The sequence below is a fragment of the Cetorhinus maximus genome, chromosome 3 (genome assembly GCF_964194155.1).
Source record: "Cetorhinus maximus chromosome 3, sCetMax3.hap1.1, whole genome shotgun sequence".
Classification (NCBI taxonomy): domain Eukaryota; kingdom Metazoa; phylum Chordata; class Chondrichthyes; order Lamniformes; family Cetorhinidae; genus Cetorhinus; species Cetorhinus maximus.
This window is the reverse complement of record NC_135881.1, coordinates 154,162,663-154,179,098: the sequence shown is the minus strand read 5'-3', so window position 1 is coordinate 154,179,098 and position 16,436 is coordinate 154,162,663. Positions and strand designations below refer to the sequence as shown.

General features: G+C 40.6%; 1 protein-coding gene across 4 annotated transcripts in view; it reads right to left on the bottom strand.

Moving 5' to 3' along the window:
• LOC144678972 (triple functional domain protein) overlaps nt 1–16,436 on the bottom strand; it is a 663,567-nt gene that overhangs the window by 208,442 nt on the left and 438,689 nt on the right. For all 4 annotated transcript variants that reach the window (XM_078539119.1, XM_078539117.1, XM_078539118.1 and 1 more), the window contains one exon: nt 6,995–7,094. In XM_078539119.1, coding sequence (XP_078395245.1) covers nt 6,995–7,094 — 100 coding nt within the window. The remainder of the gene's footprint in view (nt 1–6,994; nt 7,095–16,436) is intronic.

Sequence of the window (16,436 nt, the reverse complement as noted above, 5' to 3'; positions counted from 1 at the left end):
ACATTGAGAATGCATGTGTTAAGCTGCCATACTGCAAAGTGGCTAATGATTAAAGACACTTCAATCAAGAGTAGACATGTTTGGAAGAATTTAAAATCTTAAATAAAAACAGCTGCTTCAAATGGTTTAAGAAAAATAATCAGGCACTTAAGTTTTGGTTGCAGATCTGTTGACACTAACACCTACTTATAAATCATTGTTGGATTAAACTGACTCCATTGGTTCTATGCTAAATATTTTCAGATATATGATTGATAGACTCCATTTCATGCCATTCTAGGTTAAACCTAGAGGATATTTTAAAGTTTTTTAATGTCAACCTCACTAAAAAAGACTATTTTCAATGTGAAACTTAGAAATCCCCACCTCCTTTCTGGTGAAGTTGGTTTAGTTGAATGTTCTGTTTGAGAATAAAGTATTCTTCTTCCTTTCTCAAAACTTTCGATATCTAATATCTAATAACATGGTGTTGCATGGAAACAACATTAGTACCTGCACCTTAACAGGCATAATTGTCCTGCATTGGAGAAGATCCACAAATAAGGAGATAAATTACAGGTATAGAAAGTCTGTTATTTTAGATTACTTAGTTTTAAAATTTTACAAATTAGTAAATGTTAAACAAAAGCATATAAAATGTTTGTTCTAATAAATATTTAAAAAGAAGACTGCTGTTGACAGACTTTGTTTGTAACGTCAGTTGGGCCTTTGATTTAGATTGGGAAACTTCACTGGTTATTGGTGCAGCATTCTTAACATTGGAACACTGAACATTCAAAATGGTATCACAGCTTCAACAGATGTTGTCCATAAACTAAATAATTGGTCAAGCAAGGTGTGATAAGATCAAAGATGTTTGTGATCATTTTATGCTGCAGCAGGGCACCCTGTTACGTATGCTGTTGGGTTGACTTTTTCCTACATCCTTCAGCTGATATAATTTTTGCCCTATATGTGCGAGCTGATGGCAACGAAACACAGGGATCTTGACAAATAACAGCACCAACAGTATATCTCCTTAACCAATGAGATTTAAGAATTAAGAAAGAAGGGTGAATAATTTGGAATAAGGGTGAATTAGAGTTAATACAGGTACAGAATTAAAGCAAAGAGAAACTGAAGAAAGAGAAAGAAAAAAGACAGAAAAGAAAGAAAAAACAAAATGTAATTATCTTAAAGTCTCTGAGAAGAATTTACTATATGCACGGATCAGATTCAGCAGTTTAAATAGTACACTTTCTGGGCTGGCATTGCACTAACAATTATCATGTCATCAAAAGGATACTTATGCTGTTAAGCACCAATTCTGATTTTCTGTGGTGAATTTAGTTTGAGTTTAATATGTAAATCCAGACATAATTGTTGAGGTTGCGGGTGAGCTGCTGTATGTGCGAGGCAAACAATGAAGCCATGTCTTCCCAATATTTAATTGTAGAAAATTTCTGCTCATCCAGTACTAGATGTCTAATAAGTAGTCTGAAAATCTAGTGAGTGTGGAGGAGTTGAGTGTGGCAGCGGTGAGGTAGAGCTGGGTGTCAACAATGTATATGTGAAAACTAATGCAGTGTTTTGTATGGTGTCTCTAAGGGCAGCGTGTAGAAGAGTAGTAGGCGGGGCCAAGGATAGCTCCTTGGGGAACACCAGTCATAACAGTGCATGAGTGGAAAAGAAGCCATTGCAGGTGATACTCTGGCTACAATTAGATAGAAACGAATGGAGCCAGTCAAGTGTAGACACACCCAACTGGATGTCGGTGGTGGGCATGATTATGGCGTGGTTGAACTTGTCAAAGGCTGCAGATAGGCCGAAAGACAAGGAGGGATAGTTTACATTCAGTTTCACACTCAGCTAGGATGTCATTTGTGACTTTAAGGGCCATTTCAGTACCGTGGCAGGGATGAAAACCTGAATGCAGGCATTCAATCGTGGAGTTCCTGGCAAGATGGGCATGGATTTGGGGGTGACGTTCAAGGACTTAAGAGGAAAGGGAGGTTGGAGATTGACGCGGGGGGTGGGTATAGATTTCCAAGTGCAGTGGGGTCAAGTGATGGCTTTTTTGAGGGGAGTGATAAAAAGAGAGACAGAGTACATGTACAGAACCATTAATAATAACAACATGAGAATAGGAGGGGCAACTGGTGTCCAGTAGTTTAATGTGAATAGGGCTGAGGGAGCAGGAGATGAGTTGTCTGAATAAGGTGAGCTTGAAAAGGGCATGAGGGGACATAGGAGACAAAGATATGAGTTCAGGGCTAAGGCAAATGGGGAGGCTTTAGAGGAAGTTTGGTCCAGTGGGCTGGTGGAATTGAGGGAAGAGCCAGAGGCAGCTGATCTTAGTGGCAAAGAAGTCTGCACTTATTGTTGGAGAAGACAGTGGAGAGGTGTTTCAGAAGATAGTTTGTATTAGAGAAAAGCTGGAAGATTTTCTTTAATTTCAAGATTATCCTGAAATATTGAGCAGTCTTAGCACACAGGAGGACCACCAATGGTATTTTATGTGGTCCAACCACATCTGGAAGTGGATGGCTAAACCAGTTGTCTGCTGTGTCCCTTCAAGTTTACAATCCTTGGACTTAAAGGAGCAGAAATGAGGGTAAGGGAAACAGAAAGGGTAAGAGAGAGTAATGGTTTTATTGGGTTTAGGGCATCAAAAGTGGAGGTGAGGGTGCTGTTGAGAACAAATCAGTAATTGCAGAAATGCTGTGGTGAATAGAGGGCCAAAGGCTCGATAGCTGGGATTTTGAAAGTGCAGTCCTAAGTGAATTGGGGAATGGCCTTTTTTTTTATATAGAGGTAGTTACAGAAGGGAGGGAGGGTTAGGGCATGCAAGGGGGATGTCAGTGGAGAGTGATACAAGGAAGTGATCAAGTCTTATCTGTGATTGATACAATGGGAGTAGCGAGATCACGTGTGATGACAAGGTCAAGGAGATGGTTGTTAATATGGATTTGAGAGAAAACAAGCAGGAGAGATTTAGGGAGAATAAGAGAGCAATAAACTCAGAGGAGAGAGAACATGATGGGTTGAGATGAAGGCTGAGAAGTCATTCTGTGCAGAGGCTGAGGTGGAGAAGCAGTGAAGATGCCTCAGTGAGAGCATATTTTAAATGGGGGACTTGGGAGGTTGACAGAGAATAAGTTCTTGGGAGGATGGCAGAGAATGAATAAAAGATCAGCAGAAAAACTAGGAGATGAGCATATGAGCTCTTGAGCCTGCTCCATGATTCAATGCCATCATGAGTGATTTTCTGCCTCAACTACACTTTTCCACCCGCTCCCCATATTTCCCTTGATTCCCTGAGACCCCAAAAATCTGTTTATTTTACCTTTAAATATACGCTGGAGCACCCACAACATTCTGGGGTAGAAAATTCCAAAGATTCACAACCCTTTGAGAGAAGATGCTTCTCACTTCAGTCCTAAATGATCAGCTCCTTTTCCTGAGACTGTGCCCCATATTCTAGATTCCCAGCCAGGGGAACAACTTCACAGTGCCTATCCTGTCAAGTCCCTTCAGAATCTTACATGTTTCGATGAGATCACCATTTTTCTCAATTCCAGAGAGCAAATAGAGGCCCAATTTACTCAGCCTCTCATCATAAGGCAACCCTCTCATCCCAGGAACCAATCGAGTGAACCTTCACTGTACTGCCTCCAATGCAAGGATATCCTTTCTTAAACATGGAGACCCAAACTGCACAGAGTACTCCATGTATGATCTCACCAAAACCCTATACAATTGTAGCAAGACTTTCTTATTTACCTCTCTCTCTTCTGAATTGCTGGGAATATAGGTCCAAAATAGGTTGATTAATGGAAAAGAGAGTAATGGTGAACAGTTGTTTCTCAGATGAGGAAGGTGTATAGAGAGGTTCTGCAGGGATCAGTATTAGGACCATTGCTTTTCTTGATCTATATTAATGATCTAGACTTGGGTGTGCAGGGAACAATTTCAAAATTTGCGGATGACACAAAACCTGAAAGTACTGTGTATTGTGAGAAGGACAGAGATAGACTTCAAGAGGATATGGATAGACTGGTGGAATAAGCGGATACATGGCAGATGAAATTTAATGCAGAGAGTTGCGATTTGATACATTTTAGGAAAAAGAATGAGGAGAGGTAATATAATATAAAGGAGAGTTTTAAAGGGGATGCAAGAGCAGAGGGGCCTGGGCATATAGGTGCACAAATCATTGAAGGTGGCAAGGCAGGCTAAGAAAGCGGTTAATAAGGCATATGGAATTCTGGGCTTTATAAATTGAGGCATAGAGTACAAAAGCAAGGAAATTATGGTGAACCTTTTCAAATGCTGCTTCAGCATGAAACGGAGTAATGGTAATCTGTCCAAGGGCAGGTCCTCTGCCCATTTCTCCATGTCTCGCAGTTCTGCGCTTTCCTCTTCATTTGCTTGTGAGAGCCTCCCATTTTCGATTTCAATGAGCAACGAACAATAGGACTAAGAAAAGAGTATGAGGTGGTTTCCCGTTGCCTTCCTTGTGTGTGCTTAAAGAAAACACAAGTCCCCTTCCTGAAGGATCCTAAAGGAACCAGAATGCAGCTGTTGTCCCTCAAGATTCTAGCACTTCTGCCAGCCCCATTGAAAACTTGTCAGTTCCATCATTGACCATGGCTCATAATCCGGAGCACTGGACCTTTTCCTGGGCCTAGGGTAATTCTCAAAAGGGCAGGGATGGCCATCCTCTCACGTCTTAAATGACACTGCTACCCCATGGAATATTGTGTCCAGTTCTGGTACCATACTTTAGGAAGGATGTGAAGGCATTATACAGGGTACAGGAAAGATTTACAAGAATGCTTTCGGGATGAGGGACTTCAGTTACTGGGATAGATTTGAAAAACTGGGGCTGTTCTCCCAAAGAGATTTGATCAGGGTCTGCAAAATCATGAGGCATCTGGACAGAGTAGATAGGAAGAAACTATTCCCATTGGCAGGATGGTCAAGAACTAGAGGACACTGATTTAAGGTGAATGACAAAAGACCAAAAGGGAATTCTTTTATACACATTGAGTGGTTAGGTTCTGGCATGCACTGCTTGAGAATGTGGAGGCAGATTTAATTATGGCTTTCAAAAGGATATTGAATGATAATCTGAAGAGAAAAAATTTGCAGAGCAATGGGGAACAGTGGGTGAGTGGGCCTAAGTGAGATGCTCTTCCAGACAGCAGCATGGACACCATGGGCCAATGGCCTCCTTCTGTGCTGTAGCCATATGATTCTATAAATTTACTCAGCTACTCATCACAGGAGAGCCCTCGCTTCCCAGGAAACAAGTTAGTGAATCTTCACTGTTCCGCCTCCAATGCAAGTGTATCCTTCTTTAGATATAGAGACCAAAACTATGCATAGTACTCCAGTTGTGGTCAAAGTAGTTGGTAACATTTAAAATGGCAATCAAGAGAATCCAGGAGAAATATATCTCACTGAAAAGCATGAAGAAGCTAATTCATTTTAAATAAGTGTCAATCCACAACCTGAGTCACCCAATGGTTAGGTTATATAAGATAATTTCAAAAAAATTACTCTCTAGTTTAATTGGGGTACATTAGTCAGTTCCTTAGTAATAGAAATCATTTAGAACTTTTCAAAATATATGTAATAGCGTCCAGCTTAATTTTTGGAGCTTCCTAGAACGCCTACAAAGAGTGCAATTAGCAAAAACTCCCAATGCTGATTAATTCACCCTAGAGTGTGGCCTGCTTCTGGCATGATGTTTTTAAAACTAGAGTAAAAGATCACGGAAACTCAATTTATGTCGAACATAATTTTTGCTTACAATTCAATGATCCTTTTCACTGATCACTGATACTGGGGAATTGAGCTGAAGGAAAAACAGCGCAACCGAGTGAAACTGCAGGCCATAGTGTTAATGGGAGTTATTTCTGGCACTCAGTTTTGAAAAAGGATTTCTCATGGTGTTTTCAGTTTACTGCATGAAAATATACTTCTCTGGAAGATGGGTGATGCTAAATTTAGCTATAAGATTTATACTATTATAGCAGTTAAATGCTAATGTGAAGTGAAGACCTTTAATCAACTCCTGGGGAGTTTTTCTGACCACAGGAAAAATCACAGCAGCTCTTCAGTCTGTCCTCACACCCAAAATCCAGATGTAAGCATTCTTCGGTTTTGTTCAATTGATAAAGGTCAGTATCCAGAACCATGATTTGCTATTGCTTTCTCTAGCCACCACCAGTCCATCTAACTCAATACAATTTAAAGATGAAGCCTGGTACTTTCCTCATTCATATGGTTCAACACCATATCAAACAGTATTCTTGTTGATCATTTTCCAGCTGTTTCTGAAGTACTTTGATGCTTTAAAGCTTCAGTGTCACTTCCAACTGAGAGATTGTGAAATTGTGAGCCACAAGAGGGCTTAAGGTAAAAAGGTGCATGTTGAAATTGGAGGCTTGGCTTTCAACCATTTAAATATCCTCACTTCTGGTTATAGGCCAAGAAAATGAATCTATAGCCTGCCTTCTTTGTTTTCTTACAAGCAGTATTTTTCTCTGTGAATAACACCGAAGGTACAAAAATGTAATCAGCATGAGCAACATTTTTTTTGACACACAGCTTTTCAGCACCAGAACAATAATCATAAACCACAGTTTTTAATTAAATTTTATGTTGCTGCAAGCAATACTTGCTGGTCCTTTGCATGAAACATGTTTCACCTTCCTCTTTCCAGTACATCAATGCGCACATTCACATTTAACCTTTCAAGGTTTGTAGTGGCATTTTGGCAGCAAAATAAAACATTAAGTAAGCTTAACACATTTCAGTTTCTGGTCACAAACTCATCTATGTGATGTTTATGGCTTCTAATCAAAAGACTAAGAAATCCTAACCCTTGGTTCACAACTGCATTTTTAATTGTGAAGAGTACTATTTCTGCAGCCAAATCATTGCATTGAACTCAAACCGTGAAAGCTTAACGTTGCTTGGTTGAAAATTACAGAATATCACCTACCTTGTCACTGTCCAAAGTGTTCTGTGAGGTCCGTGATGCAATGGAGATTGTGTCGGGCTGACTGCTTGCATCTCCCTGACTGTCTAGTTCTTCTCCATCCCTGAAATAAAATAAAGTGTCTCACTGTCTGTTAACATTCATCTGAGGTACTAAAAAGACTGTGGTTCTTAATTATTACAGATCTCCCATTATAGTAATTTTTTGGGCTGTCACAAGTTCAATTAGTTGACAATATTGAAACTCAATAAGGTGGACCACACCCCACTTAATAAAAACATGTTCATATTTTGATGTCTGCTGATTAGTTATCATTTTTGACTCATTCATCCTAACCAGCTAGAGGCTGCATAAGAGGCAGATATATCAGAGGGTCACATGGCTGAAGGAGATTACAAAAATAGAGAGTGGTGCAGTGATCGAGGGATTCCAAGATGGTCAGCAAAACATTAGAATAGTCAATGCTAAAGGTAACAAAGGCCTGGACGTGAATTTTGTAGATTTTAGCACAGATGAACGGAGGCGGGGACAAAGTCAGGTGATGTTATGGAAGAAGTAGGTGGTTTTGTGATGGAATACATAGTCAGAAGGTTTATATTTGACTCTGAGATGGCAAAGTTTTCAAAAAGAGTCTAGTTCAATCTCAACAAGACCAATGGAAACAGAATATCTGGTTATTTAACTGACTGCAATTTATGAAACTTTGCTGTACACAATTTCGCTGCCGCATTTGCCTTCAATACAATAACTTTTTACAATAATGAGGTTTATAAGGCTGTTATGTTTGAGTTTTTGTCTTTAATTTAGGATAAAATGAAGGGGCTCATGTTACCTGTTCTGAAGTCTGCCTAACAACAGGCCTGGGTGATGTGGCTGTTGAAAATTAAAGGGAGATTAAAGTTTGTTGGAGGCAAAGCATAAGGTGCTTACAGTTATTAGACTGCTAGTCTCTAAAGTTCCAGGAAGATGTTGAGAATGTCGGGTTACAACAAGTTATGCTTTAAACCGTCCATGTACTTCCAAGGTAAAAGACAATTGAGGCAGGATTTTTCAGTTGGCATGCGGGGGTGGGCCTGACACGTCGACGTGTAAAATGAAGCACGATGACATCGGGTGTGCGTCCCAATGTCATTGCACCGTCTTGCGATGTTTCTCAATATTTAAACGGCCTATTAAGGCTGTTAAGGAGGTCATTAATGTAATTGTTAACGCTGCCTGTCCAACCTTAATGTTGGCGGTCAGGCGAAAAGGCCAAGCGATCTTCACATTTTTTAGGAAACCTCATCCACGAGCGGGATGAGGTTTCCTAAAGTGTTTATTAATTAAATTTAAAAATTTTATGAAATATAAAAATATGTCCCATCTCATATGACACAGTCACATGAGGGGACATGTTTAAATAAATTTTTGAGCAATTTATTTAATTATTTCAATATCGATTCAATCTCCCTGAGGCAGCTCCGTGCCGCAGGGAGATTGAAACGCTCTTTCGCGCAAAAGAGTGCTGGTCCTGCCTCTCCCTCCTCCCACTCAGTTAGCGCTGACTACCACGGCTTACGTCTTTTGCTGGGCAGGCCTTAATTGGCCCGCCCGCATAAAATGGCAGTGTGGAGCCGATCGCAGGCGGCGATCGACTCCGTGACCACCCCCGCACGCTCCTGCTGAGCCTGCCCGCCGCCTGAAAAATTCAGGCCTTTGAGTCTCAAGGATAACTAATCAGCATTTCTACTTGGATGCCAGACCCACGTGATTTACGGTGCCATGGAGATGGGCTTTGAAAAGGGGAGGGTTTCTAAAATATCCCTGAAAACTCTCAGACTTAGGCAGTTTGCCAGGACTTGGGAGCAAGAAAGAAGCGAGAGGTCAAAAGTCCCTATAGCTCACTGTGCAAGAGAGGTGGTGAGAGCTTGCGCTCCGATTGAAAAGACCAAATTTGTGAGGATTTGAAATGAGGCTGGAAGATTTGCCTAGCTTGCACTCAAGACAAAATCTCCAGGAAAAACGCTTACCATGAAAGACAGTTCTGGGGTTAAAAGTTACCAGACAGTAAAGGGAAGAGAATCACTTTGGGACTCGGTCCGGGAAAATCAAATGACTACTTATGGGACAGTGGGATTTTCAGCTGTCTTAAAAGTAAAAGGCGATCGTTCAGTTCTGTAGTTTAAAGTATAACTTGCCTATGAAATAATGTTTAGTCATTGCTGCTTTTTGTTACAGTAAAAGTCTTAAAAATGTGAAACCTTGTCATGTCATCCTTTTACCTATTAACTGGCCATTCAAATTTCTTTTTAAAAGTTATTGGTCTCTACGGGGATCATAACAAACTACTGTTTAAAAACAATTAATTGATTATAAAGCATTTGGGGATGCTCCAAGGACAAGAAAAAGGCTGCATATCTCCAACTGCATGCTTTCCAACACAATATCTCCAGAAATACATTCTCTTCTTGCCCTGCACAGTCACCTCTGGAATTCTACATGGATCTATCCTCAGCCACCTCCTCGTTCTCATCTAAATGTGGCCCTCAATGACCTCATTTGCACGCAAAAGGTCAACTTCAAAATGTTAACACAATCCAGCTCTACCATTCTAATACTAGCCTCAAATTCATCATCATCCCTGTGTTGACAGATTGCCTGACATGAAATCAAGGATAAGATAAAATTTCTATCCAACTGAATATTTAGACAACCAAAGCCTTTTCTTCTGGCCATCATAAACCTCCCTCCCTTGCCACTTATTCTACCACCTTTGTGGTTACTCATCAGGTAAAGATAGGTTGTGAAACACCAAGGTATCCTTCAGGATCCAGATTCTTGAACTGCAAACCTATTCATTACAAAGGCTGCGTACATCTACATCTGTGGCCTGAATGCCTTTCACCTTAATCCCACTGCCAACAAAATCCTTATCTGTGGTTTTTGTCACATCGAGATTTAATTCCTCAACATCCTCCTTGCCCACTTTTCAACTGCCTCCATTCCCAAACTGCAACTTATACAAAACTGAGTAAGTTGTAGCCTATCCCATATTAAGGTTCATATACCCATCACCACCACTCTTGTACCCCAATGCATCAAGTCGACCATCTTTGTTCTCATCTTCAAAGCTTTCCATGAGCTATGTCTCATCCTGCCATCAACTTTGGCCTTTAAAGAAATTTCATTCCCTTCGGACCACTGTTGGGGGTGCCACTGGCCACCATCACCCTACACTCTGGAACCTGCTCATCAATATCCACAGATGGCTTGGTGTATATTACTTTTTATTTTTCCCTTCTGTAATGTGTCCTGGAACACTTTTCTACATGCCAAATAAATGCAAGTTATTGTGTATTCTGACAATCCCCAAAATTAAGATATTTTCCTTTTAACCACTCAGTTAAAAATATTTATATGGGCACAGAATTTTACAAAAAGCAACCAGGCCAATAAATGTGCATGAAATAAGGATGAATTTTTGTTTACCTGTGCGAAGGAAAGCAACAGAAATACAATAAAGCAAGACTCTCTGGCTATTTGTGCACCATAATTATACATAGCTACTTTATTCCAATCAAAAGTCAACCCATTAAATTTGAGATCTGAATAACTGCTAGCCAACACCATTTGTAAGACACACACAAAGCTAACTTTCATACACTTGTTTTAGCTCTACTCCTCCCCTCAAAAAAGTTAAAACAAATATTCCTGCAAGCAATATCATGTCAAATGTAAGTGGGCATATTGAATTTTTAAATGGATGGGCCAAAGTGTATAGAAATAGACTGTTTTCAGTGGTTGAGGGGGTCTAGAACAAGAAATTAAATCCAAGAGATTTAGGATAGAGAGCAATAGAAACATTCTAACACAAAGGATTGATACTAAAATATTCACTGGCGTTAGTAATTGAAGCAGATATCAGGTCACCTTCCAAGAACAGATTAATATGGAGCCTTAGGATAGGAGAAAAAAAAATGTAGGGACAGGGTTTTCATATGGGATTAGAACTACTGCTTGGGTGAATAATAAACACAAATACATATTTGTTGGGTTGAATGACCTGTTTCCATGCCGTAATATCTATGTAAAACTATTTCAGAAGTTAAATATGGACAAGTGTAAAGAACTGGAATATAAAGTACTTCAAGAAATTGGAATAGTTAGGTAAGAAATTGGAAGCAATTCACAGGTATTAGCAGATCTAACACTCAATATGTCCAATCATGGAGGAGTAACAATTGGCAAAACAAATTGAAGGCTTAAGTAACCAAAACAGTAAAGGTCAAAGAAAATTATGCAAAAATTTTCCAGTGCTCTGGTCAGACCATACTTTGGGTGCTGTGTCCAGTGCTACTGAGTGAACCACAACAGAGACATGCTAACTGTGAAGACAATGATGAGGGAAACCATGAGATTGATTAGTAACATCAAGCATTGACATGTGAAGCAAGACTGAAGAGACTTGAGCTTTTCTGCTTCAAAGGTGGAGCCAGAGAAGACAGCTTTCAACAACAACTTGTATTTAGAGAACACCTTTAACATATTAAAATATCCCAAGGCATTTTCACAGAGGCATAGAGACAAAATATGACACTGAGCCACATAAGGACATATTAGGTCAGATGACCAAAAGCTTGGTCAATTAGAAAAGCAAGATAGAAAGGTAGAGAGGTTTAGGGAAGGAATTCCAGAGCTTAGGGTCCAGACAGCTGTAGGCACAGCCACCAGTAGTGAAACCACTAAAATCAGGAATATCCATAGGCCAAAATTAGAGGAGTAGATATCTGAGGGTTGTAGGGCTGGAGGAATTGCTGAGATAGGAAGGGGCGAGGCCATAGAGGGATTTGAAAACAAGGGTGGGGATTTTAAAATTGAGGCACTGCTTAACTGGAAGCCAGAATAGGCGAGTGAGCACAGGGGTGATGGGCAAACGGAATTTGGTGCCGTAGAGCAGCAGAGTTTCACATGAGAAAGTGGGAGACCAGCCTGGGATGTGCTAGAATAATTAAGGCTGAAGGTAAAAAAGGCATGAGTGAGGGTTATCAGCAGCAGCTAATGCAAGGGCAGAGTTAAGCAATGTTATAGAGGTGAAAATAGGTGGTCTTAGCAATAGTGTAGATGTGGTTGAAAGTTCATCTCAGGGTCAAATATGACACTGAGGTTGCACACAGGTTCAGCCTCACACTGTTGCCAGGGAGAGGGATGGAGTCGGTGGCAAGGTAACAGAGTTTGGAGTAACTAAAGACAATGGCTTCAGCCTTCTCAACATTTAACTGGAGGGAATTTCTGCACATTCAGTACTGGATGTCAGAAAGCAGTCTGATAATTTTGAGACAGTGGAAGGATTGAGTGGGATGTTAGTGAGAATAAGCTGGGTGCATTGTCGTACATGTGGTAAATCCTCAATTCCAACTGGTGTCACAGCCTCACAAAATCTCAGATCTCAAGAGAAGTATAACTGGAAAATGATCATAAAAAAACAAAGTTAGAAATTGGCTCAGTGTCGAAAATGAGAGGAGGTGGTGAAATAATCTGCAGAAAATCTAATGAATTTAATTGTATAAATATCCTGTGAGACACAAACTTTTAGCTCTGATTATCAAAGAGAACTGATTTTTTAAAAAAAATGTTGTTCCAAGAAAACTATGCATTAAGGAGTATTCTTCAGTTTTGTACACTTATTTCTATCTATGAATAAGTATTTTTAAGTTCTTTCTGCTCAATTAAAAACAACTTGAAGGGAGCAAAAGATGTTCCATGTTCATCAGGTGGTGCTGCAACCAAAGGCTCACACAAAGTACTTATCTAAGGCAAATTCATTTACTATCCAAATGAACAGCCAATTTATTGCATGGAGAAATTTCTTTAAAGAAAGTGTGTTGAAAATGTGGGACCTGCTGCATAATAGAATGATGGAAGCAGATAGCACTGCTACATTTAAGGATGGCTTAATGCATAGATGAGAAAGAGAAGAATAGAGGGATAGGGTAAGAAAAGGTAACAAGAATGGGGGAGGCTTGTGTAGCATATAAACACTGGCATAGAGCAGTTGCACTCAATGTCCTGTTTCTGTTCAGTAGATTCTATGCAACACTTGTAAATGAAGCATGATATAGTGAATCTGAGTTATGGGATGCATTTTAGAGCTCCGTGAATCACCTCTATTGTGAATTTAGGCTCAAACCAACACTTTGAGCACAAAGGAATACAGCTGTGGTCATTAGAGGCCAATCATCTCAGCCCCAGGACATCGCTGCAGGAGCTCCTCAGGGTAGTGTCCTAAGCCCATCGTTCTCTAGCTGCTTCATTAATAACCATCCCTCCAACATGAGGTCAGAAGTGAAGATCTTTGTTGATGATTTTAGTGTTCAGTAAATTGTGCAACTCCTCAGATACCAAAGCAGTCCGTGCCCACATGATACAAGACCTGAACAACATTTAGTTTTGAACTGGTAAGTGGCAAGTAATAATCATGCCATACAAATGACAGGCACCAGCCATCTCCACAAGAGAGAATCTAACCATCTCCCCATGACATTCAATGGCATTACAATCACCAAATCCCCCACTATCAACACCCCGGGGGTTACCATTGACCAAAAACTGAACTGGACCAGCAATATAAATACTGTGGCTACAAGTGAAGGTCAAAGGCTGAGAATTCTGTGGGGAGTAGCTCACCTCCTGACACTCCAAACACTGTCCATACTGTCACGAGTTACTGGGGATTGTGCACTGTCATATCAAGCCCCACTGTCCCTGAGCCGCAACAAATGTGAAAAGTTCGACCAAACCACCAAATTGCCTCAAGTCTACCTAACTGTTTAATTTAGGTTAACAGAATATCAGCACCAGGTTTGTAAACTTAAGTAAATAACTGTTTATTGAACAAACCGTCGTTAACCAGTGGCAAAAGAAAGAAATATGAACTGCTAATTTCTAACTCTATAACCTAAACGCTAGCCCTTCTTAAATCCCTATACACACACATACAAGACACACAAAAACATGGATTTTAAGGGTGGGATAAAACAGTTCAATAGCACCAATTCTGGCATACAGGGTTCGATGGGTTGATTTTGATCGGTGTCTTCCAAATTACCAGGATGTTGCCTGGGCTGGAGAGTTTTAGTTATGAGGAGAGATTGAATAGACTGGGGTTATTTTCCCTGGAGCAGAGGAGATTGAGGGGGGACATGATTGAGGTGTATAAAATTATGAAGGACATAGATAGAGTAGACAGGAAGGAACTTTTCCTCTTGGTGGGGGGGATCAATAACCAGGGAGCATAGATTTAAGGGAAGGGGCAGGTGATTTAGAGGTGGTGTGAGGAAGAATTTTTTTCACCCAGAGGGTGGTGGGAATCTGGAACTCACTGCCTGAAAGGGTGGTAGAGGCAGAAACCCTCATAACATTTAAGAAGTATTTGGATATGCACTTGCGATGCCATGGCATACAAGGCTATGGGCAAAGTGCTGGAAAATGGGATTAGAATAGTTAGGCACTTGTTTGCCTGGTGCAGACTTGATGGGCCAAAGGGCCTTTTTCTGTGCTGCAGACATTTATGGCTCTAAATTCTTTTCAGTTCTTGTTGATGACACAAGGTGGTCTTCCAACACTTTCAGTATTTAGTTCACTGGTTGAGCACTTGCCTTTCAATGTCTCTAACAGTGATTTTCCCTTTTGCTTTAGCCCTTGAGGTAATAGCACTTGCCAGTGCCCCTTCAATAGATCCATTTTAGAAAGAAATGACGCACTGCCAACCCTATCGATGCAACTTTTAACCGAGGAATTGGGTACGAATCTGTCCTCGCTACTACATTTACTTTCCTATAGTAATAGGAAAAAGACCTAAGACTTCTCTCTCCTATGTGTGTAAGATTCCAGTAATCCTATGTGTCCATGTTTCTAGAAAGGCTCACAGGAGCATGTAAAGTAACACAAGAGCGCTTAAAAATTTCCTACGCCAAAATGAAAGAATGGGCAGACAAACATGCTACAACTAGAACGTTCCAAGATGATGAAGTATTGGTATTATTACGTTTATCGATACTTGGGTTTTCTGTATTCCTACATGTCCTGCCACAGGAATTTCATGCGCTACTGCAATATCTCCTTGCGATATTTGGGCGGTACCCCTATCTGATGAACAACTGTCCATTCCTCATCTGCAGGTCTGTGAGGGTGCCTCCACTTCCTCATCAGAACTCCATTTTTAATGTAATAGCGCTCCGGAACTCCTTCCGCCTCAGCTTCAGCGTGAGCTGACTGTGCTAACTTGTTTAACTCTGGATCTGCTTTCTGAGCCTCAATTAATGAAGACATGCCAGACACTTCCTTTGAATTATCCTCATCCTTAAAAAAAATTTCAGCTACTCTAAGATCTGCTCGTGGTATTACTTTGACCTCTAGTGATGGACTTTGTTTAGCCATTGCTCTGGTCACCACACACAATGGAAAAGTACCAGGAACTTGTTCTTGTAACTGCTCCATCTCTTTAGCCTCTCTCGGGCTTTCAGTAATTATGGGCGAAGCTATGACCTTCATTCCTGCCAAATCATTCCCTAGGAGTAAATCAACTCCAATCACGGGTAATTTCTTAACCACTCCTACAACCACCGATCCAGGCAACAAATCACACTCCAATTGCGCCTTGTACAATGGAACCGGGATATACTCTCCACTTATCTCATTCACCAATACTATAGCTTTCACTGAATTCTCTGGAGGGAAAACTGGGTCCTTCTCCAGCAAGAGTTTGAGTAGTTCCTGTGTCCCTTAATATTGTTTTGGGTTTAGCTGCATCATTTGATGAAAAAGGGGTTATCTTCCCTTTAGACAAAAACCTTTTATATCTCTTATCTACCGTATTCACTTCACCTGCATTCACAGCAGTGTTTACCTCCAGATGCTTATTTGTAGTTAAAGCTACAAGTTGATCCAAGACATTTTCTTTTTGAGTTCCCTTTTCAGGCTCATTCTTAGGGACTCCAATGAGTCCCATGGGCTTCCCTCGCAATTCTGGCATTCTGAACGAGTGTGTCCCACTTTGTTACAATGGAAACAGTTAGGCCTTTGAGTTTCATCTCCGCCCTCAGTACCTTCCTTCCTGATCTGGGGAGGAGATCACAAGGTAGTCCCTGCTATCCATTCTTTACCCTGGCTACTTGCCTTCCTTTCACTCTCCCACTTTCCATCCTTTTCAAATTTATGGGGTGATGGAAAAAAGGTTTAGTTTTACGGATCAGCTCATAATCGTCAGCCATAACTGCTGCCTGTCTAGCAGTTGCAACCCTTTGGCCTTCAATATGGGTTCTTATTACAGAAGGTGGGGAGTTGTTACATTTTTCCAAGAGAATGGTCTCTCTGAGAACTTCATAGGTAGTTTCAGCTCCTAATGCTTGAATCCACCTGTCAAAACTACTTTGCTTAACCCTTTCAAATTCAATGTAAGTTTGCCCAG